General features: G+C 31.2%; 1 protein-coding gene across 7 annotated transcripts in view; it reads left to right on the forward strand.

The window, feature by feature from the left end:
- Positions 1 to 24,152, forward strand: part of Ndae1 (Na[+]-driven anion exchanger 1) — a 58,521-nt gene extending 34,369 nt beyond the window's left edge. For 4 of the 7 annotated variants that reach the window (XM_018461905.1, XM_018461902.1, XM_018461903.1 and 1 more), the window contains 19 exons: positions 1,155 to 1,293; positions 1,781 to 2,000; positions 2,380 to 2,503; positions 4,019 to 4,081; positions 6,057 to 6,161; positions 8,001 to 8,104; positions 8,668 to 8,853; positions 11,787 to 11,993; positions 12,258 to 12,670; positions 12,861 to 13,026; positions 13,269 to 13,427; positions 14,052 to 14,201; positions 14,426 to 14,701; positions 14,847 to 15,236; positions 15,934 to 16,041; positions 16,468 to 16,602; positions 20,095 to 20,279; positions 21,146 to 21,260; positions 23,468 to 24,152. In XM_018461905.1, coding sequence (XP_018317407.1) covers positions 1,155 to 1,293; positions 1,781 to 2,000; positions 2,380 to 2,503; positions 4,019 to 4,081; positions 6,057 to 6,161; positions 8,001 to 8,104; positions 8,668 to 8,853; positions 11,787 to 11,993; positions 12,258 to 12,670; positions 12,861 to 13,026; positions 13,269 to 13,427; positions 14,052 to 14,201; positions 14,426 to 14,701; positions 14,847 to 15,236; positions 15,934 to 16,041; positions 16,468 to 16,602; positions 20,095 to 20,279; positions 21,146 to 21,260; positions 23,468 to 23,545 — 3,323 coding nt within the window. In that variant the 3' untranslated portion in view covers positions 23,546 to 24,152. Of the gene's footprint in view, positions 1 to 1,154; positions 1,294 to 1,780; positions 2,001 to 2,379; positions 2,504 to 4,018; positions 4,082 to 6,056; positions 6,162 to 8,000; positions 8,105 to 8,667; positions 8,854 to 11,786; positions 11,994 to 12,257; positions 12,671 to 12,860; positions 13,027 to 13,268; positions 13,428 to 14,051; positions 14,202 to 14,425; positions 14,702 to 14,846; positions 15,237 to 15,933; positions 16,042 to 16,467; positions 16,603 to 20,094; positions 20,280 to 21,145; positions 21,390 to 23,467 lie in introns of all 7 variants that reach the window. The other 3 variants (XR_001937029.1, XM_018461907.1, XM_018461906.1) reach the window with 3 other exon arrangements.
- The last annotated feature ends 1,733 nt before the right edge of the window (positions 24,153 to 25,885 follow it).

The following is a 25,885-nucleotide window of genomic DNA, read 5'->3' on the forward strand; positions in this document are numbered from 1 at the left end:
ATATATATATATTTATATATATATATAGATTACGCTTTAAATAATCCTGTGATAAGACCTTATAGGTTAGTATATAATAATTGATTGACCTTAAAATCTTTCTTTACGTCGGCGATAGTTATAGAACAGGTCGGGGCTATGGAACAGCCTTTCTCCTGCCATATTTTATAAAATAGTATTTTACCCAACTCTAGTTATATGACTTACATTACACAACAGGTTACACAATTGTTTTAATCAGAAGATTTCTATCTTTTCATTCTGCTTTCTATGTGACTTTTAAAAAAATCTTTCTAATGTGCATGCGTCATCTATCATGGCGTATACATACGTTCATACATATAATACGTCTATACATTTTACGCTATTTGTCGATAGATCGATCAACGTCAACTTCCTTTCATTCCACTTTGAAATTGACCATACTCAAGAGATGTTTGGAAAACGGAATTCTGTTTTTTTTTCCGTTATATAAATTTGACATCAAGTAACGTCGGATACTTAAATGCTGACATCTCTTAGTCCTCGCCAAACCTTGTTTCTTCATCTGAATATTTTGTTTTACAATTTTTTTAGACATATAAGAATTTATCTTATCTCTGTTGATATTTTGTTAGACAAACAATCTAGTTTCTCTGTTATATTATAGATATTTATGCAATGTTTCTTTCTGAACATTACATTCATTCTGAGATGTGCAAAGAATAAAATGCAACATGGCATGGAAATTAATAGTTTACTTGCTTGCATACTGTTCTGCACGTAAATAAGAGTAGCCGATTTTTCTTAACAATTCGTTGTTTATCTCTAATTAACGTGCAAGTTTTCGTAAAAATTGTCACTCTTAATCTCTATTTGATGAATAATATACATAATGAAAAATTGAGGCCAGAATGTCTGCTGTTATAATATTACAATATTGTATGTATTTTGCATTTGTCAACTTTTGTATCACATTTAGCTGAACATTTCGTAAACGATGTCATCTAAAACAAATTTCTCATCTGTTATATCTTGTTATACTTGGCATATACATATATTCTGATATAAATGTATGTCCTCTCTGTTTGAATATTGTATATGCTCTCGCATACCTTTGTTTCCGATTACGACTTTGAAATTGACGATTCATGTCTTATTGCACAATTGTTTAGTCACTCCACCAGCCCAGAGAGTGCAGTTTATCCTTGGCGAGGAAGTCGGTGACGATGCACACGAATCGCATCCGTTGTTCTCGGAAATGGAGGAGCTCATCAAAGATGGCGATGAAATGGAATGGAAGGAAACAGCGAGGTAAAAGTCAATTACAACTCCACATTGTTGATTTTAACCTTTTGAAATGCGAGAATATGTTTACATATTAATGTTACGCATTGAAACTATTCGTTTCACAATAATATATGTCCATAAAATAATATCTAATTCCTTCGGACTTTATATGCAGAACAGTCATACAATAAAATACGTATAATATAAAATACATAATTGTAATCCTTTATATATGTACGTCAAAAGAAATAATTAAACGAAAATATTAATAATACACAAGAGCAAAAGTTTTTATACATAAAATACTGTAATAATAATTCTTTGAAAGCATGCAGATTAAAGCGTTTTATGAATTCATATATATTTCAAGCTTAAAAAAAGATTAAAAAAGAGCTGAAATTTTTATTTTCATCTTTAAAATATAAAATAAGAAATATTTTTATAAAAAAAAATACCGCAAATATTATACGTACATATACAAATATTGTACGTACAAACATAATATACACAGATGGATCAAGTTCGAGGAAGATGTCGAAGAAGGCGGTAATAGATGGAGCAAACCTCATGTTGCCACTTTATCACTGCACTCACTCTTTGAGTTAAGGAGCCTGCTTTTAAACGGGACCGTCATGCTCGATATGGAAGCAGGCAGCTTAGAACAAATAGCTGATCTTGTTCTCGATAACATGATTAATAAAGGAGTACTGTCGGTCGAATTGCGAGAGAAGGTAAGAATATAACAATGTACGTGAGAAAAAAAAATCATTCATATACCTGTTCTATTGAAGTGGGAAGTTTTACCACGATATCCTTAAATAGATCACAAATACATTTATAATCCTCACATTTTTCGTCATTGATATAACACATATATATAAAATTCACTCATATCTCGTTAAGACGAGAATTAAATTATTGATTACACAAAAAGTAATATCACCGCTGATGGAAAATAATATTACCTTTATTGATTCAAGAGAACTAAAAGATTTATGATTTGGCTATATTATTCCTCATATTTTTGATCTGTAAATCAATAATTTGGCACGTCAGGCACACGTGTGTACATCTAATAAATCGATCAGACAAAGTATAATATCATTTCAGGTGAGAGAAGCCCTTCTCGTCCGACATCGGCATCAACATGAAAGACGTAAAGACAATAACATGTCGAAGTTACCGATCATAAGATCGTTAGCTGAGATAGGACGCAACCATTCCTCCTCAAAGAGTAAGTTTCACATTACTTCTTCCTCTCACAGTATCGATAAATTACTTTTCGACAGGTTGCCGATGGCTCTACACAAATAATGTACATAATATTTTTAAGTTCAAGCATATGGGCGTTCAGAAAAACACATTCTCAGCGTTTAGCACCACCCCGTTTACCTACCTAACGTGTCCTTCTCTATGTGCGCTTTCCTTTTTTTATTTCATATTTATATTTAATTTGTCATTTCTTCTAAATTGTATTTTGTTTTTTATTTAATAAATAAATTTTGTTTAACAAATTTATTATATGATAAATGATATAATAAACACCATAATTATTATTAATTCTTAAACAAGATAATATATTCCTATATCCTGTCATAATTTTTATTATTTAAATTAATATGTATATTTAATTTATTATTTTTTAGGCTCATAATGATCCGAAATAATGTTTAAATAAATAACAATAAATTTTTTAATTTGAGGCTGAATTTTAAAGTCGATTTTTTTATTTCTTAATTTTTATTTTACAGATTAATTTTCTTTCATTAATCTTTGATATTTCGGATCATTAAGAGTTTGATTTAATTTAATTTCTCTTAATTTCTAATCCAATTTTATTTTTATTTTCACCTGCATTTTCGTTGAAGACCACCCTGATGACGGTGGCGAGACGAAAGAGTCGGGTCCAAGGGTCCTAGGGTGTGCTAACTTTGTTAAAAAACACGTACGACACAACGACATTTTCAGATTGCGACTGTTCATGTGGTATGCATGCGTTGTTGACGTCAGATTTGCAACTCGAATACAGCTCCGCTGTCGAAAGAGGCGAAAGACCTTAAAGGGCCGTACCTTCTGGTTCCAGGTACAACTTAGGCCAGTTCATCTGCTAAGCAGCCTTGGATTGCGGTGCTTTCGTCGCTTTTTTAACCACACCCCAATGGAACAAACCACTAACAATTACAACATGCGTGTATCGATCGCTTCGCAAATTCTAGCATGTTTTTATGCTGGCAAAATTAAAAGCATTGGCAAGTTTAGTTCTGCAACTTCGGTCCTGAGAGATTCGTGATTTGATAAACTGAATAGGCTTACATCTTGATATGCCAAAATAAGGATATAGAACAATATAATTCTTAGAAAGTTTATTTTAATTAAATACGCTAAGGACAAAATTTTAAAATTTTAGAATGATAATCTATGATTATATGAATTTGGGAGGCAAGCGATACTTTTAGCTATAACTTAGTATCATTGGATTGTGTGTCTTAGTGCGTGCCGATCAAGCGAGGATCAAGACAATCTCGATTGTCGCTGGATCCGTCCGCGATCCATTGGATTTACAAGCCATCATGGTCATTCCCCAACTGCCTGATGTTTCTTGGTGATTGTCTTGCTAATTGATTGTCAATGTGAAATACTTGGCGTCATCAAGACTGCTCATCGCCCTCATCGAGTCACCCTCTTCGTGCTCCGGAGCTCAAGTCGGTCGAAAATTTGTAACTTACCATCGTTTCTTTTCTTTTGTCAGACGAATTTGGCATACCCCACGTGGTGGGATTCACGACGTGGTTCGCGATGTGTCCGCTAAAAGGTTAGCTTGCCAGATGGTTTACTCTCGATTCTACGAATCTGCACAAAATTCTACTTCTCACTTATCTTCCGTTTATACTAAAGTCTCTTCTCTGTCGTCTTTCGTGTCTTATCACGTGTCTTATCACGTAAGCTCGTGATCGACGCGCGACGAAACTCATTCCGGTTTCTTATCAATCCTGTCTCCTACTATTTCAGCTATGTCGATGGAATATGTAATTATCTTTATTGTAATGCACAAGAGTTTCAACTATAAGGGCACAACATTATCTAACATCCTCTCTTGCGCGAAACAAGAATTTTGGATAATCTGGCAAAATAGATGCACAGATTCAAAATTTCATAAAACAGTTTACGAGTTTTTTTTTACATTTTGTTGATTCAAACAGTCAGAGATTAATCCATGAGAAAATACTAGCTTCTATAAATACGTGTTCTTATCGACAAGAGTGTAAATGTCAACGACATTGTAGATAACGCGTCTGACCTATTCTAGCCACAACTACTGTGCTCGATTCTACCTCTCGAATATTAGACACGTCTTGATCATTCGCAATACTCATTGAAATTGATTATGCGGTTACTAATGCGGTTACAGCAATACGAGAAGTGGATTGTGGTTACACAATTACAATACACAATCTGTATTCTCACTAACATTAAATGTGGCTGTCTAATTAACATTTTCTATTGATATTGACTGTCACCCTTCAGTTTAAACAAATAAGACCAGACAGCGATATTAAATGTATGATGGGAATACAGAGAATTGTAATATATTTGCGAATGACGGGTTTACTTCCTATCATACGTGACGTTACTACAATTTACCGTTCGCGGTCTCATTATCCATTAATCAACATGCACGTTCCTTCGTTGATAATGTAGGCCAACATTTATAATTCCAATCATGAGGCATGGATCTTTCTATGTGATCTTACTAAGTGCACGTAACTCGATGTAAACCCTGTCTACCATACATTCATTATTATTGTGCATTTATGGTTCTCAGTGTTATAATCGATTAATCTCTTTTCAGTATCCTAACATTAATCCATTCTCCTTATAACCTGCGAAGAAGCGAAAATGAAAATACGATTATTTTAATGTTATATTTTGAGACACATTGAATATTGAATTATTGCAAAAAATAAATTATTGTAAATTATTGTAAAAGTAATAATTTTTCGGTTTGTTATATATTTTAAGTTATATATATTTTAAGACTCCGATTAATTAAAGTGAGTTACTATAAGTGCAATAATATAGCGTTGAACGCATTCATTCAATGGATCGTGATTCAATGAACTATCACGTTATTATGTTCTTTGTTAATTAATGGCGTTTCATTGTTTATGTACCTTCTAAATGTCGAGAGTTCGTGAGTCATTTTGAGCTTCGCGACTGTCGCGAAATATTACTGACGAATATATGCAAATTAAAAGCGATGACAGCAAATTAAAGCATCGACAATGCAATGAAACGTGCAGTAAAGTCATACAAGGAGATTTTGTAACGTATTTACCACTGCCACGTCCCTGGCATTTTGCGTGTATTTTCTATATAAAAATAGAAACATTTGCATGTATAATTTTCTCCCCACGGTAATATTGCAATCGGCACGTGTACTTATATGTATATGGAATATTCCGGAACCATGCTGTTTGTTTGCACGCGATAATTTTTTCTCAGATTAAATTTCCAGATTGAGCTTAAAACTCTGGTGTATACTAACGAGGCGACTATTTTTAATTTCGACTAACGATTTATCCTGTTATCTTGCAGGACTATTTTCGCGATGAGAAATACGATGAAAAAAGGACGATATATATGCAAATCGTTTTATTATACATTTTAAGTAACTCCGAGATCAAAGTGATCGCGAGTTATTACAGTGACGGATCCTTTGTTCCTTCTCGCACCTTCCTTTGTAAATAAAAGACGATCCTGGTGTTGTGTTTCATGCTCATTTTTAGTGGAGGAATCGAATTCCGCTCCGGCGATCGCCGGCGCAACAAGTCAGGGCAGTGGAGCCGCGCTGAATGCTGGTAGCCGCTTCCTTGCGATACCCGGCAATCCCGGTAAACCGCTTTTCTGTGCTTGCTTTCTACTCATACACACCTTTATACTCGCGAGCTGCATTAATCCGTAGTGAAGTTCCATACGTACACGTAGATTAATCTGCAGTAGCAATTATCCACGCCGTTGACGTGTTCGACAAATGAGAAACTATTGTGAGATTAAAATGGATTGTTATTGGAACTCCGGAAGACTTAACAAACTTTGTCGTTTGCTAGAAATCGCCAAAATATCTTTATCATATTGCGGATAATGGAGGCCGATTTACAAATTGCGCCAGACGTCATTATGTCTCTTGTCAATTCTTGAAATTACTCGTAGAAAGAAGATTCGACGTAGAAATGAATGATAAAAATACTAATTATAATTATTATACATTTATTAAAAATAATCTAAGGATTTTTAAAATTTAAATAACTGCCCAAGAATATAACAGACGCATTAATTAAATATCACAAATTTAGAAATGTTTGAATAGATATTGTATTTCTACCGATCTGTTCACTTGGGAAATACAATATCTAAAAAATTATAGAAGATAGAATATCAAATTGCAAAGTAGAGTTTGTATTATTTCGAACTTTTAATACGATAAGGTTTCAGAGAAATTTATGGTAAGATCATTTTTGCAAAGGATTGCTAGTGATCGTCGTTAACATTTGATGCAAAGATCAAGTGCTACTTTAAGTATAGTAGATTTCGAACACGTTCATTTGATTCGTACAATCGAATAATCGAATAATATCAATCGTGTATGTTGATATTAAAAAACGATTTAGAATTATAAATAAATTAACGTGATTTTTTATTATCGCTCAATCAATATCGGTTTAACATAATTTTAAAATCCGTCTGCATTTCATAACTGATAATATTTCTTTTTAATGACGCTTGATTTCTATCAAATAATTAAACGGATATTTATACGTAAAAGATTTAACTCTCTTTTTGATGAGAATTTGAGATAATTTGTTTTACAAAATAGCATGTTTCATTGACAAAACTCAAAGATAGTATAAAATTGCAACATAATGTAGCAAATAAGACAAAACCGTGAATATTGAATTATTATTTGTGATTGTAAATACACAGAAATCAATATCATTTTATTTCGCGGTTAAAAATCATTAATATCTATGAATTGTTATAAACTATCTTTAATAAACATTTTTATATTAATTTTATTTACGTAAAATGCTGCTTTTATTTCGTGATTTTTTAAAGGATAAATCTTGAACAGTCTTGCTCAAATAAGACGTTTTTACCTGTGGATTGATGTTTGTTTAATAAATGCTATAAATTGTATATTTAATATTACAATTTTGTTACTACCGCATCTTAATTTGATGAAGTTTTAGTATATTCTAAACTCGCGTTAATTTTATCAAAGTAAAAAGTGTTGGTTTGAATTTATGAGCAAATTTTAAGTTTTTTGTGTATAAAAGGAACAATTTTTTGAAAATTTTCTTCACGCTCTAAGCAGACTTCTTGTTATTTTGTAAACATACAGCTTGAATTAACCACGAGAAAATTCATAAGTTTCCGCGAAGATTTGATAAATGATTTTGTTGTGAACGTGTTTGCTCTTTTCTATTCTGTGACAGATTGTCTTAAAGCGGAACGCGCGTATTGTTCTATCGCAGAGGTAAATTCGTGCGAATGACATGGCGCGTGAAATTCGAGCTGCACAAATTGCAATCTGTCTCGCGGGTACATTTTGGAGGATTAATGACGCACAGGCGGATGAAAGCCATCATTTTCCTCATTGCATGCTATTGACAGGGATTATTACTCAAACTGCGTGTAAAAATGTAGTAGGTAGTGAGCTAGATCTCTTTCAGGCCAAGAACCAGGCAGCAACGGCATGGATCGGAGTCCCAGCAGCGTGTCTATCAGCAGAAATCACAGCTCCTCCGCTTTAGAGAACGGAGACGCTAATCACAAGGTTCGTAAATATATTATTCAAGTAATGAAATCCTTGAGAAATTAGATCTTCCTAATTTAGTGTAACGTCACCCTGATAATTAAGCAATATGATGAAAATTTTACAATTAAATTATAATTTAAATTATTATGATAATCTTTAAATTATTGTGTAATATTGAATTAAATATTGTATAATTAAAAATTGTAAATCTGTACGATATTCGTACATATCATGTATTTAGCCTCGTGCACGTAAAAGCTTAATACAATTATCATAGGCTGCGTTCGGTTTTAACGTTCACGCTATAAGCTTTTTTATCTTTCTGTCGCATATAATTAGTAATAAAGATAGAATAAAGCTCACAGTTTATGACCGCTCAAACCGAACGCAGCTATAATAATTGGTCAATTACCTTCCATTATTTTTAGTATCAGACAAACGCTTAATCAAAAAATCGCTTAACTTTTTTAACAATTTCTTTAGTAAAGAGGTTTTATTCTAATTCTTTTCCTTTTAATGTTTTGATTTTTCATATCTCGAGCAGCTTAACCCAGAAAATTTCAACTCCACTTTCTCATTAGGGTAATACGCACTTTATGAGGAAGATACCAGCCGGCGCTGAGGCAAGCAACATACTCGTAGGTGAAGTCGATTTTCTTGACAAGACTTTATCCGCATTCATCCGGTTGAGCCAAGCCGGAATAATGGGGGACCTGACAGAAGTTCCTGTTCCGACAAGATTCATTTTTGTCCTCTTGGGACCCATGGTAAGAACGCTATTATCACGACTATGTAGAAATCGGATTAAATGTAAAAATAAAAAGCAAGAGAGTTATGATCTTGACCTACTTCAAGCATCATTTCTTTGAGGTTCGCGCATTAGCTAGATGCCAGATTTATAATTGATGTGTGATGAAAAGAGATTTTATTATACATTACTCAACAAAATTAAAGGATCACTTGTTCCACCCTATAAAAATAGGCAAACTTCAAGATACACTGAACCAAAACTGTACGTAAATACAATAAAATATTCATTAAATTATGAAAAAATAATGAAAATTGATCCAATGAATTCTCATAATGATTTAGATTATAAAACTATTCCTAGAATTCATTGCAAGAATGAATATATAGTTGCATAAATGAATCCAGTTATTGTATCAACGAATTAACTACATTACGTCGGACATTAAGTCGGACATTGATTAACGATCATTCATTGAATCAAAAATGAACAAAATTTTTTTCAGCGTAGAACAACTTCGTCAAAAATCATCGTTATTCTATCTTGAAATTTGCCTATTTTTATAGGATGGAACAAGATCCTTTAATTTTGTCGAATAGTGTTATGTATGATATACTTTATTTTAATCTGCACATCTCATATAAAATAGACTAAATGAATAAACTAAAAACCATATATATAAGATAAATAAATATTGACATTTTTAGTCAACGCAATTTTACGTCTATTAATTTTGTGAATTTCGTATATTGCATATTTATATATATATATATATATATATATATTGTGTTCTCCCTTTTAAAACACATGCTGATTATTATTTTATCTTGAACCATAGTTTTATCAAAATCTGAAAATGTACAATCACATTATTTATATTATAATATACAATAAATTAATAATACAATAAATTAATAATCAAACTAATATTATTGATACTAATACTCATCTATAAGAAATTTATTCGAGAAATATTTTCGATAATGATAGATCTAAGTTTGAACTTTGGCTGGGATGACATTAAATATAAGATTTCGTTCAAACTGACCAAAAATTAATATTTATTTATCTTATATACAAATCTCTTCTTCTTGATTTTTTAACTAGAATACTTTTATTACAGATATAATTATGATACAATCATTACATATCATGAATATAACCTGTTTTCTTTTTTTAAAGTTACATAAATTGAAACACGTCGTATATTGTAAATTAAATTGCAATTTTTTAAATGGCAATTGAAGTTCGTAAGGAAATAGCTTTCTATAACAAAAAAAATAAAATTATTGCTATTTTTGTCTCTTTTGAAACTCTAACTCGTTTACTTTGGAACACTATTAATTTGAAAGTATCAGGTGATCCCCTTGGAGACTACTAAAAGAAGTTCAAAAGAAGTTCGGAAGAAATATAGTACACGCGAATCCAAAACTTCCTGTTTGAAATATTAAAATATCAATGTAACGTATAAATAAATTACGTAATGTAAATAGAATTCCCGGCTATAGGGCTATTAAATAAAATTGCTGTATATTCAAGTACGATAGCAACCATTAACGAATTTTCCGACTTTTTCTGAAATCGTCGATTGTCTGCACGAATCAATATCTCTACTCGGCTATTATAGTTATATCAATGGCTTATCTCAGGCAATCATCTTCCACCACACTCAATCTCGAATAGGTGAGACCTAAAAACGGAACAAACTAGTCCGAACCGCCTCGAACCTGCATGTGAGCAAGGTTTTCACTTTACATTTATGTGTATATATGAACACCTAAATGTCAATTTGAGACACGAGAAGGTCATCTTTTCCATAGTGGAGCAATTAAATCTTTAATAAGCAGTGCTTACACTGCTTATTTTTCCCTGACAATAGCATGCAAATACACAATGGTATATTTAAATCGCATATGCGTGAAAAATAAATTACTTTACGTATAGATCCCTCGAGATAATAATCAGCGGACGCAAGCATACGTCCGCTGATTATCTCGAGGGATCTATACGTAAAGTAATTTATTTTTCGCGTAAATGCGATTTAAATACGCCATTGCAAGCTTAACATGTTTTATGAACTACAATATTTTAATATGTGATAATATCATTCTCTCTGAATAATTTTTTTCATTACACACGTTTGGTTCAAATTTAAATATTCTTATTTTTTTAATAATGAATATAAAAAATGTCAATTTATGTCACTTTATTAACAAATTTTCTATAATTTATAATAAAAAGTATATAAAGGGTGTTGTAAAAATTCTCAAGTAAAATATTAATTAATATTACCAAAAATTTAAATGATATTAAATAATGTTAAATAACATTAAATATAAAAGTAATTTAAATTAAAGTAATATCATTCTCCTGATAATAATCTTGTAATTATATGAATTATATATTTCTATCATTTTTTGTACACGCAGATATGAGGAGCTGTTCTCTGTATTAATAATAAACCTGTTAGCATCAAATCGAATTTTGATGACGTCTTTCTTTCTTGAGTAAAAATGAATTTACGTCATATCAGTTCTTAGATTGTATATAATATCTTTGTGATAAAAATTATTTATCGATAAACAGGGATACTATAGTTATCTATTTTCGCGCGTTACACGCGACTGATAATCTTCACAGGTTCTTATAAAGCTCTAATGTTTCACCTCATTTTACGTTATTAAGTAATTGTTCGCGATAAGTTATGCAATAATTAATCTTGTTAATGCGCTATTTTGTATGATGGTATTTTACAATAAATCATTAAAGTGTAATAAAAAGAGTAGACGGAGAAAATATATAACGATATTAAAATTATATCAAACAATACACGAAATATACATACCTATAAGGATTTATAAAATTGGCTAGTTTCTGAATGTCAAACGATATATATGACAAAATTATAATACTCCTCATTAAATATGTACACACATACATGGATCGTCTTAGGGTGGGATCTCGGGTTTCCACGAGATTGGTCGAGCTATGGCGACCTTGATGTCCGACGAAGTCTTCCACGACGTGGCTTACAAGGCAAAAAATAGAAATCATCTCTTAGCTGGTATTGACGAGTTCCTAGATGCCGTGACGGTATTACCACCCGGTGAGTGGGATCCAGCAATCAGAATAGAACCGCCAGCCGCTATACCGTCGCAGGTGAGAATAGTCTTGTCAGGGATAAGAAGTGATATAATCTTTATGAGTTCAGATCTCGATATTACATAATTACACGCATAAAAATAATCTCTATCTTTATCGGCGATAGAAGCATGTGACAAGAAAAATTCTTTCTTGCGTGCGTTTATAATATCGAAAGTTGAAGCAATCAAAATTATATCAATTCTGACATCCATTTTTAAAAAATACAAGTTTATGGAAAGTATTCACCACTTCAATCGCAGCTTGATTTTACGTTCTCAGGAAGTCAGAAAGAGACCCAAAGAGGAAAAGCCTAAGGAAGAGTTCGACGAGGAAGCCGATGAACAAAAGCTAAGGGAGGAATCCGGCCTTTCGAGAACCGGTAGACTGTTCGGCGGTCTGATTAACGACGTTAAAAGAAAAGGTCCATTTTACTTTTTCGATTTCAAGGATGCCCTTGCACTTCAATGCGTCGCGTCTTTTATTTTCTTGTATTTCGCCTGCTTGTCACCCATCATTACTTTCGGTGGCCTCCTCAGCGAGGCTACCGGAAAAAACATGGCTGCTATGGAATCGCTGGTTTCCGGTTTCGTCTGCGGCATTGGATATGGGTTCTTCTCTGGTCAGCCATTGACTATACTTGGTTCCACTGGCCCAGTTCTAGTTTTTGAGACGATTGTCTACGAATTCTGCAAGTGAGTCTTGATAAACAATCTATCTGCATTTCAACTAACTTCTAAGAATTTTTTATTACTTTCTATAACTCATTAGCATTCATTATATATTGTAACTTCAGAAGATACAGTCAATGAACGCGTAAAATAGAAAATCTTATTCATTAACATCTTTCTTCAAAATAATCTGACCAGATCGTTATTTTTGCAGAAAGGTCGACTGGACTTACATGTCTTTCCGTTTCTGGATCGGTACATGGATTTCCGTAATTTTGATGATTCTCGTGGCTCTTGACGCAAGTGCTTGCGTTTGTTATATTACTCGATTTACGGAGGAAAATTTTGCTACCCTCATCGCCTTCATTTTTATCTATAAGGTGAAAATAATCGTATTGCTTATTCAGTGTAAGATAGATTACAACATTAATTTATTAAATTTTTTATCTATTCTTTCTATAGTCTTCGATATTAAAAATGTTTTAAAAAAAACGTATCATTTAATCATAAAAAAATTAATAATATGTATTCGATTATTTAAGCGAAAATTGCGTATATGATATTTTTTACATAGTTATCTGTTTAATACCTTATATGTATTAAATGTATCAGTATATTCTAGGCAATCGAAAACGTGCTTTCAATCGGCAAAAAATATCCCTTAAATCCTTATCCTGACGAAACATTGGATTACGATTGCTGGTGCAAACCACCGAATACCAGTCTGCCATCCAGTTATAACAGTATGAATTGGACGATGTTAGATAAAACGGCTTGCGAGGTAATGTAATTTTCAAAACAATATAAAAGTCAGTATGAGAAGTTAAGCATGCGACAATTCGCTCATTGTTAAGAACAATAGACTGCTCCATATACCTCGAAATCTGAATTTCATTAAAGTGCATCAATATGATTATATCGGAGCGTTCCGTTTGACCACGTTGCGATTAACTACTATCCACTCACAGCGACTAGGATGTGAAATTTTTCAATTAAATCAAAAGATCAGAAAATTTTATATTAAGTTAGCCAATTAGCGATGCAGACAATCGGATTATATTACAAGATCTCACTTCGATTATATTACAAGATTATCGAAACAATTTTTATCTTGGTTATTTATGTAACCTTATGTCATAATAAAAATTGCAAAAAAATTTTATTTGAATATCAGCTCACTTGATGACTTTACTTGAATGATAAAAAAACATCTGGCACACAAACGTTTCGTTACGCTCAATCGCAACAGTCAAATGCGTATGCTTCTTATATTTTCTTGAGAAATTACAAGTTCCTGTGTGCAAAGTAGATTACTAGGTGTTTTTGAATTTGCGAGAAAAGACGATCTTTCAAGCAATCTAATTCGCTCCTGCTTTGACGTCGTGTTCGTTATTGCTTCTTTCAGAATTACAATGGCACTATGATAGGTGATGGCTGCAACATACCACATTATGTACCCGACGTGTTCCTTATGTCAATTATCTTATTCATGGGCACGTTCTTACTATCAATAGAGCTCAAGGATTTCAAGAACGCTTTATTCTTTCCCTCAAAGGTAAAAACATATGCTTTAATTAAAGGAGAATATACAAGATTAGTTTTATCTTCTTTGGAAATAAAAATTAAAGAAGTTATAAGACTGCGAGTTCTAAAATTATTACACATTCTATAAAAATATATTATAAGCATATTTTTATTTTTATTAGGAACTTAATAATTCATCTTATTCGTGACATTTACTATGCAATTTTCTTTTTTGACATTCCTATGTTACTTTAGGTGAGGCAAGTGGTGAGCGATTTTGCAGTAATAATAGCGATATTCTCTATGAGCACATTGGATCATTTCGTGGGCATTCCAACACCGAAATTGGAGGTGCCAGCGGAGTTCAAACCAACATTGGAAGGACGAGGATGGATAATCTGGCCTTTTCAAGGGAATCCGTGGTGGAGTGCTATCGGGGCATTTCTCCCTGCTTTGTTGGGTACTATATTGATCTTTATGGATCAGCAAATCACGGCCGTTATTGTTAATAGAAAAGAGAACAAATTAAAGGTAAGTAGTTACGCCTCTATCTATTCTCGTCAATAAATGTACGTCATTTGAAAAGAATACAAAAAAGAGTACATCGAATGAACAATAGTTTGCAATAATACAGCAATAATAAACTCTATCAAAGATCTTATTAATGCTTTTTCAGAAAGGATGCGGGTACCATCTGGATCTTTTTGTCCTGTCGATCTTGATCGAGATATGCTCGGTAATGGGACTTCCGTGGTTTGTCGCAGCGACAGTCCTCTCCATAAACCACGTGAACTCATTGAAATTGGAATCTGAGTGCGCCGCGCCGGGCGAGAAGCCGCAGTTTTTAGGTGTCCGTGAACAAAGAGTTACTCACATACTGATTTTCCTGATGATCGGGTGCTCGGTGCTCCTAACACCGATGTTAAGAAACATACCGATGCCGGTGCTGTTCGGTGTCTTCCTGTACATGGGTGTCGCGTCGCTAAAAGGTCTTCAATTCTTCGATAGGATTCTGATAATGTTGATGCCTGTTAAGTATCAGCCAGACTACATGTTCCTTCGCCAGGTAAGTGAATAGTTCCGACGTTTAGATGTCTTTAAAGTAGCTTGAAATGCATTCATTATAAATTTATGTGTTTCTTTTAGGATATATTATCTTTAATAAAATATTAACTTTAATAAAATATTTCAAAACATCTCTTTAACATTGTTTATAATTCCTATTGATCTAATTAATGCATTACTCACACACATACACACAACACTATTTTTCAATAAGATAGTGAATAGTTATTTCTTATATATTTTTACCTATTGTTAGAACACTAATCCATTAGTCAAAATTGGCTATCACATTACAATTTTGAGAAAAATAGTGTCAAAGAGACAAAAAAATGACGATTTTGAGAATTTTTATGACATTATAACTTTATTAAAAAATTTTTTTTCAATACAGTTATATCATGTAAAAGTATCAACTTTTAGCTTTAAAATGCATTTCGTTTCGTTGCAGTATGATTTTCCGTTTTCAAAATATTGCAATTTGAAAAAAAATTTAGAAATTTAGAAAAAAAATTGGCTAAATTGTTTTTGGCTTTTTTAATCCCACTTTTCTTAAAATTAATAGTCAACGGATTCGTGTTGAGCATGCAAAAACACATGATAAATGACGATATTCGTATTGCGAAGAAAGGTCAAATTTTATCAGATAGTTATCTAAAATTATGATATTTCCAACATTTGAAGCAAATGCATATTTTTAGGTTCCGTTGAAACGTGTACATATGTTCACTGCGATTCAACTTGCTTGCCTCGCCTGTCTGTGGATCATAAAGTCCTTCAGTCATACTTCTATTTTGTTTCCTTTAATGGTAAGTGATTAATCCAAGGATTAATAAGTCATTCATAATTTAATAATATTTGTAACTTTTTCGAATTATTAATCCAGATTTAATAAACAGAAATATACTATTCTTTTTATTTGCAAAAGAATTACTATAAAAAATCAATTAACTATCTTATTTATTAATAAATTATTTTACAAAGCAAATTAAATTGTTGAAGATCATCTTTTGTTAAGAAAGTCAGGTATATATACATATAGGTATCTCGATAAAATCATCTCGTAACACATATCTACATCTAATATTAGACTCTCACTGTAGCGACATAAAGCTAACAATTTTAATCTCAGAATTGACATATTTTGAGCAAGCACACAAGTAACACATTTTCAAGGATATAATTCTTAATATAAATGTTTATAGCTTTATAGTGTATAATGTAAATATTTACAGCTCGTGGTAATGATTGGCATACGCAAATCCCTGGATTTGATGTTTACGCAACGCGAGCTGAAAATCCTCGACGACATAATGCCGGAAACAACCAAGAAACATGCCGACGATCTTCGTAAGCTGGAGAACGGCGAGGTTAGCACCGCGACACGAATATTAAACGCCATCACCTGTCGCAAATAGCATACAGAAGGTGATCGCGTGGCGAACGCTCGCCCCGTGGTCACCATAACTCTCTCCGACTTTGGAGAATCCGCCCTTTGTAAAAGAAACGATGTATACTACGATGAGTGATCGGACGAATGTCACCTAAAACGAATTAGTTTTTCGTTGTTACGCGAAACAGATTCGAGTAAAGATTTAGGATCTCCGAATATGAGGCTAGAATATAATTTAATTTAAAGCGCATAATTATATATACGCCAGATAATTTAAGAGTGCCAAACTTGGCCTTTAATAATTTAAAAGAAAAGTACGGACGGACCAATAATTTTTACGCAAAACGCACACTTTTTACTATTTCGTCGAAACAACACTTTGCTCCTTTTTGCGGTCAAAAATTTTTTTTATTTTCGCAAATGACATTTCACCGCCTGAAACAGGATGACGAGAATGGTACCATATAAAAAAAACGTTCCGAAAATACTCACATGGACTGTTTTCAGTCTGTAGAAATTTTTTGAAACACGAAATTTACCCATTTTATGAAAATACATAATATATTGTTGCTCCGAGCATTTATGCGGCAAATTTTTATATTTTTTTAACGAACCAAATTTCGGCCTTGAGAAAGCCATCCTCTCGTCTTCCACTCGGAACATGTGCCAAACAACCTTTATTCTCAAATCCAGGTGATGTACTGACCGACCAGTATTAAAGTAAATGTTATGATATATAATCGTTGTTGAATTTTTGAATGCGGTAGACTTTCGGATACCGCAATCTTAAACGTTTTTATCGATAGCATCGTTGTTGTAGCGAAATTAGATAATGTGTTGAGTGTTAATTATTTTTACGAGCGCTTCGAACACATCGGCGACTACCCGAAATTTTATTTTGTGCAATAATTCGCTCCAAGTTTTCAGATTATTCTTCAATGGTGAACCGCGCGCGATGAATTTTTATCGATGTCTTCATTGATGTGTGAAGCCTTTGATGGGATTATACATAATTATCTTTATTTATATATATATATATATATATATATTGGTTATAGAATCTTAGGCGAATTTAAGATAGAGATAAGCAAATGCAATTTTCGTTATTACGCTGTAATATAATTGAATAATAATTGAATAATACTCTTATGAGTATAATAGTTACAAGCATAGTCGCGCGTATCGAGTACGACATTGCAAACTATTAACGGTAATTAAGGAAAATTATTGTTGCAAGGTAAGCAATATTGTATCGTTTTTATTCATACATTCGAATAAATTAATGTAGCACTTCTTCTATATAATTTATACATTCCAATATTACAGTAAACAAAGGGCTGTTTGAAATAAAATCATGATCAGTTCACCATGGGAGAGTACACGTTCGCAGCATTGCGAATTTTTTAATATACTTTTAGTTAATTGATTAAACGGAAAGTAGGTTGCCTATAATCCAAATGATATCAACGAAGATATTCATCGAGTAGCGATCGACACATCGCAATTGATATTCGCGACTTGGCGAAATAAAGTGTTGTTGCATTTAATATATCTCCATGTCGCTAGTATCCTTTTCTGTGAACCATTCGAGACTCTTGTATCGATTTAATGCGCCGTCGTTCACGCAGTTCACGTATCTTATCATGTAAAAATACATTATTGTTTCGAAACACACGAAACCTCTTTATAATTCCAGTATCTCCTAACACAATTAATGACTCATGTATAATAATTTACACACGTTCGTCTGCCTGAGAGCTTCTACTTATCTCTCACAATAGTCAAATATCAAAATTTTGATTGCCCTAAAGAATGCAAATACTATGTTAATAATATAAAATAATAAAATAAGCTTAATGTTTCGTGACAATTAACACTAAAAATTTATTTATTATAAAATTAGTTTTATTTTTAATGCATTATTCTCCTTCGATCTTTTTGGGTTGCACATTTTATTTTATTTTTAATTTAAATACAAACTAAATTTACATGTGTAAGAATTGCTATCTTTTAATAGCTAAACTGCAAAACTATTACATATTTATTATGTTTTGAACTTTATTATCAAAAAAGATTCCCGTTTAATTGTCATCATAATTCTTAATTTCTTTTTTGTTATTTTGTTCTAAAAATTAATGACACAACGAAGGAACAATATTTTTTATCGTAATCTTACGAAGACAAAAATAAGCTAAAATTTGATATACATAAAACAGTATAATCATTATTATGTGTAATTTTTCGTATGACGTACGGTACGATAATAATACCAGTAAAAGGAATACAATATTTTTAAAATTATCTTAACGCGAGCGAGTGATTAAATGAAGCGTTGCACCGTGTAATAGCCAATTGCGTGCGTTCGTTGTTAACAATGCAATTAAAGACAGAATAACTGAGCGGAAGCACACCATGACTCACGGAGGAGAGTGACGATTCAGCGAGAGAAAATGAGAGAGCGACTGAAAGAAATCACACACGAGCCGGACAAACACGGAGATATCAATACGGAAATCGCAAACGAAAAAAAACGCCAGTCGTCGAATCCTCCGCCTGTCATCGGTACGTCACTATAAGTGCACGTCCGTAGTTTCGTCGCATATTATAGTCGACATGTTCTTTTCGCAAACAAATTATTCAGCGAACATTCTACGTCCATTTGTAATCGAACAGACTTTTCGGTAAACGAATGCGACGATGCACATTGCGATATACCTATGCGTTTCAATAGTAATCATGCGCCACTAAATTGAATATAATAACAGCATGTTATGAATTTTCTGCAAATTACGTGGCGAGGATATATTACAGCTTACACTTACAGTTGAGAATCAAAACAATATCATAGTATAATTGCACGATGTTCAATTATCAACCTATTAAAAAGAATATTGACAAATGTTAAAATATCAAAATGTGTCTTTACACATTTGTACTTGTTTCTAATTTGGTATTGTAAATATCGGTATTTCCTCACAAAATATAAATATCAATGTCGATTATTATTAATTAATATACCGTTATGCACGGATAAAATAATACAAAATATTGATACAAATTGTGATCGTAACTCTCAAGGTGAACAGAATCGTTATTTATTAAAATTATTTCCTCTCCCCGAAAAAGAAGATAAAACAACTAATATAATTCTATCGTCATCACAAATTCGTCGCACTGATTTTTTTATTGTGCATTCTTCTCTTTGTTAGACTTATCTACACGCCAAGTCACACCCTTGTAAATTTATTCATAATGTTACGTGACGCCCCTGACTGATCGTTATTACTTCCTCGTATAATTATCGTATAATTAATCGACTGAAAGTATGCTGGCAAGCAACGTATTTCACCTGCTTTCCAGCAGTTCGAAGGCAACGCAAAGTTCGCTTGAATTTATGCATGGCCTGATAGAAATTTATCGCACATATCAAGATTGAGATTCAAACTCGATTGTTTCATTCGTACTGCAGGATCACAACGAAACGATGGGATATGGACCTCCTGCAGGGAACATTCAGATCTCTTTAGCTAATGGGAACATCATGAAGATTCCTTTAACGAGTATCAATATCAGCGAGGAGGTGAACAAAACTGGTATCTGGCAACAAGTCAATGAAGGCAACGAAAAAACGAAACAGTCAAAATCACTAATCAAGTAGGTATTGAATTTCGAATGATTTTATGCATTTTGTGCAGAGATTATACAAAAATAGAATGAAATAAATGAAATTGTCGATTAAATAAAAATACTTTCAAGCAATTTCTGATTAATGAAATTAATCTAGTCATTTTTAATTAATAATTTTTTTTAATTATTTATTTTATCTTCGTTTAAAGATTATTGTGCTTTCTGTCTTACTATTCATACTTTATTTTATTTATAATAATGATACTTTTAATACAACGTACATTATTAATTTTATCTACATATTGTTTTCATATTTTATTACATATTTGTATATCTTATTTTTCTAAAATATAAAAATTATTTGTGAGAAAACTTTTTCAAAGGCGATTCATCAACGATGAATTAATCTTGCTTATATATTTATAGAAACTCATCATAAATTTCATTCATGTCAGGTATTGTGATTGTATAGAATCAAAACGTTACGGCAATTGAAAATAAATAGACAATCGTTAAATTGTAATCAAACCGTTCCTCCAGTCAATTTAGTTAAAAAACTTGAACATAATTTAAAATTGACATAATTATTTTCAATAAAAGCATGATTTGTATATCTTATTTTTCACACATTTGTAGAATTTAGTTTTTTAACATAGATTTTAATATTACCTTAAATATAATAAACTAATATTTCTTATAAAATATAAAAGCTAAAATGTAAAAGATATATTCTACATTATCTATTAATGTCAAATTTTTTTTATAATAACGATGATGATCTTAAATATTGATAATTTTCGAGTAAAAAGAGGGAAGATTAATGTAAATATCAACATCAAATTATTATCATCTCATTTTTTAAATGATTAAGTTGACGTAATTATTTGACACAGTGTGGGAAAGCAAAAGAAGCATCCAAAGAAGGACAACTCGTTGCTGACCGACGAGACAACGAGGCTGACGACAATGACTGAAGAAGACGAAGATGACAGTGGAATCTCGATCAAGGTGACACACGTAAATGACTCTAAATTCTAACTACCATCACCATCACCAAAAAACCGACAATTCATATGGCAAGACACACAGCAAGAGCACCAATATACCGGCATGCAACATATCCCATGCACCGCCGCTGTGAGTAAATTTACAAACGAGGATGGCATGACAATCCTCGTCGAGTCGACATAAAAAGCAAATTCAGACGCGGACGACTCATTGTAGAAAACATGGATTTTCATAGACGACAAAAATTATTCTTTATTATATAGAGAACGCGATAATAGAATTTAAACATATATAAAATATTATAAGGTGATAATATATTAACGAGAATTAAAATATTTACGAATAAACAGAATTTCAATTTTTATTCTTTTATTTTCTCGTAAATTTACACCGTAGTATTTATGCAAAATCAGCAAAATATTAAAAAAAATACAAATTAAGAAATATTTTTTAAATTTATTATTGTTATAAAAAACTGTTTATTTTTTTGTACGATCATATAATTGTTTTACCTTTTTTATAGCGTAATCGTCTATGAGATTCAATTTTGCAACTCTTGCTTATGCTCTTAGAGATACATATGTTAGCATTGTTAATGACAACAACGAAATAATTAAACGATCTGGGAAGACGTTAGGTATAATTTTTCATCTGTTTGTATTTCACGGTAGTATTATATATAGTTTTTAAAATAAAAATGATAACTGCAGCTTATTGTTAATGATTGACAAAAAAATACAAAGCACAATATACAAATTTACAGGAGAAACAGGATGATACAACGTTTTCTCACTTTGTAAAATGAGATATAAACGTCTCTCTTTCTCTCTCTCTCTAATCGCATGTTCCTTTCTTTTACTGCTTTTAGCCTTAGTCGCTTTTTGCATGAGCATTAAAAATTTTATCTCTTATATCGATGAGATGCATACATAAAAAATATATTATCCTAAATTTATTAAAATGAAATTGTCATTAATATTACTCCATTACGGGATCAAAAAAGAAAAAGATGTTATTATAAGTAAAAGATAATTTTCGAAAAATATAGCATATAGGTAACATGTATTTATAATGCTGTATACTTTATAGTATTGTAAATACAGTTTAGTTATAGAGTATTTTAGTGTATGTATCTTTTGTATACGTATTTGTTTATTTCTTTGTATAATATATATACAAGGGATCCCACTTAATGTGATCACCCCTTATTGCATTTAATAAAAATTGTATAATTTTTTAGAAAATCAATTATGTGTTTTTATAATATCTACCAATTGATTTGTTATCATTATTCTACACATAAGAGTACTTAGCTAGAAATGATAATGAAACCGACGTCAATTCCATGTCAATTTGATGATTTCGACATTGAATCGATGTCGATTCGACGTCAATTGGATCAATTGGATAATTTCGATGTTTAATCGACGTCAATTCCATTGTCATTTCTGGCTGGGTATTAAGGTACGATTGTCAAAAAATTAATGGTTTATTAAAAGATATTTTATATTTTATATCAAAACGTGGCTAGAATAAAGTACAAAATATTTCGTAAACCATTGATTTTTGAGATTCTTCAATATCTCTACCTTTATTTTTACATGTAAAATAATTAGAAAAAATATTATGCAAAAAAATTATATAATTTCACTTAAAAAATTGTCATAACTTTCAACTGATATAATGACAAACCGATTTTATCTTTATTAGTGTCTCGTTAAGTCATTTAACTTTTGTCTATACATATTTTTGATTCAAAGATATAAAAAGTAGTCATGTAAAGCCGGTGACAGATGATGCTTTTTTTCCTGTTGGATTGCTAGCTGGATTTGCGTACTTCCTACCGTATTAGTTGCGGTGCTGGCACAATACGGTAGTAAATACGTAAAAAGCATGGTGTGCCGCTGGCTTTAGATAGGACAACCTGTGTATATATACATATATATAACATATATATAGTATATATAATGTAGTGTTGCATATAAAATATCTGTATCTCTTTCTAACTATATCGTCTATTATGTAAATTTTCTAAATTCTTAGATAATTTATGAAATTATAATTAATAAATGCAATTCAATATTTTACATCTTGCTCGCTTTTTTTAGGAAAAGCATATAAGGAAGATTATTGAAAGAAGTTTATTAAAAGGAGTCATAAGAATTAACTTAAAAAAAATTAATATATACTTCAATTCGATATTTCAGGTAGATTTAATACGATCCAAGGAAAGCATCAGTCCTTTAAAAGCAAATGGTACTACTTCAGCCGAAACTTCCGTTTAACAAGAGGACAGCAAAAACAAACATATGCTAACGCAACGTACAAGTTTCTTTATTCGATCGTTTCAAAACTTTCATCTTTAGAGTTTTTACTCTGCAATCTCCTATCTTATAAATTACCATTTAACTGGCATAACATGTATAAGATAAGAGTCATAGATCATGCCATTTAATTCCCTGAGAACTTGTACCTTTCTACAAAAATGTTTCCTGTCATTTATCTATTACTTTTAATTGTATTATATTTGTATCATATTTAGCGAACAATGCGCGTCGCTCTTCGCGAGTACACTGCAATTTGTACACAACTGTAAATGAGATCCGTCATTCATAGTCTCAACATGTTTGTACATAAAAACAATTCAACAAGATTCGCCAATAGTATCCAATAAATTCAATTGTGATTTTACGAAAGTTTATTTCTCATCCCCACTACCATAAGGTAGTCGTATGTATTATTACAAAACAGTCTATTTTTGTTTAATTATTTATGTAACAACCGATTCCGCTTTATTAATATTACATGTGAATTGCAAGGATACGTGAAAGAAAACGAAAAATGAGAAAAAAAAGGAAAGAAAAAATGAAAGAAAAAATGAAAGAAAAAAGTTCAAATAATTGGAAAAAACTTGAAGTAATAAAAGCGTATAGTAGATAGATGTTTTTACGTTTTAATGAGTGTAACGACGGCAAATACAATACAATAAAATCTAAAAAGATCTCCTATACTGCTACGTATCTTCTTTAGATAATATAGTCTAGAATTCTAGATTGACAACAATTATTGATCTATAAATCAATAAGAATTATGCTAGAAAATTGTGAAAAACGCACATTTTTCCAAATCGTGATATGATACTAAACGAATACATATGTAGCATTTATAAAACACAAATGCGAATCGCAAAGTAAAATTCGAATTTTCACGGAAAATTCTTTCTGGCGAATTATTCGAACTCCAACACATTCAAATATTCGAATGATTAATATCGATAATTTTCACTCTTATAGATAAGTATGAAATAATAATAAAATAATAATAATAATAATAGTCCAAATACCGTGAGCCGAATAATCGAGTGTGTGTATGAAGTTGTAATTATTCGAATATTTGAACATTGACAACTGTAATTTTAAGTTTAACATATATGTCAAATTCTGTTTATATCATATGAATCATAAAAATTAAACAATTTTGTTACCATGCAATAATATATGACCCTGCATATAGTGATTAAGTAGTTCAAGTAACTTTGTAATCATACTGTGTATATATGCCAAAGAAACCCCACAATCTGTAATACGAATACATATACTTCCTTCGAGGGATATCTCTTACATTATTGCTAACTGGTTGTGTACATTAAAAAGGAAAAATGTTTCTGATTATAATACCTTTTATTAAGAAAATTACGCTTGAATATCTTTTATCTCACTTTCACTAATAATATTAATACAATACCTTAGGGGATAGAAACTGTGGAAGCTATTTGAAGAGCAAAAAAAAAACAGGAAAAGAAATATGAATAGATAAGTTTGTTCTTCATCCCCAAATTATAGAATAACATCGATTTTTCTGATTTAAAAAAATACTATTATCTTGCAACACACTCTTTTACAAGGCCTTGCAATGCAGAACTGTGGAACAATCCCTTTCGAAACATTTATGAAATAATCTCTTGTTTTATGAAAATAATCGAAACTAACTTGAAAGAAATGCTTTCTTACTAATACTCTCTACTAGTTTAGATAAAAGTTTGTTCTCAAATATACTTATTAAAAAATACCTAGCAGATTTGTTACTCTTCTTAAAATTTTGGTCTAGCCAAGATTTTGCGTGTTGAATTTCAAAATTTTCTATTATTACAATTTTTTAAATATTTGGGCATACCCAATTGCGACAATATTAAAAATTCTAATTGTAGTGAAATTAATTTCTTTATCGCAAGATTTTTGACAAAAATTTTACGTATTATAAAGATATACATGCGATATATAGTGATAAAAACAGTCCCTTGAAGGATATTTGTTATTGTTCGTAATTAAAGAAAGAAGATACCGTCAATCTCTATACAATATGCGATGTATAATATTTATTATGTGATTATTTAATCATAAATTATTTCCTAAATAGCAATGAAGATATTCTGTTAAATAATATAAACAGTTATTTGTTAATTAAGAGTAAGTTTGTTATTTCAATTAATTAAATGAAAATTCTTATAAATATATGTTATTCTTAAAAGAAATTATTTTTCAATGTAGTTTATAGCAAAAAATAATTTATATCAAATTATAATCCATTTTTTATATTAAACTTACGTATATAACATAACAGAGATA

The sequence above is a fragment of the Mycetomoellerius zeteki genome, unplaced genomic scaffold, assembly GCF_001594055.1.
Source record: "Mycetomoellerius zeteki isolate Tzet28-1 unplaced genomic scaffold, Tzet1.0 scaffold135, whole genome shotgun sequence".
Classification (NCBI taxonomy): domain Eukaryota; kingdom Metazoa; phylum Arthropoda; class Insecta; order Hymenoptera; family Formicidae; genus Mycetomoellerius; species Mycetomoellerius zeteki.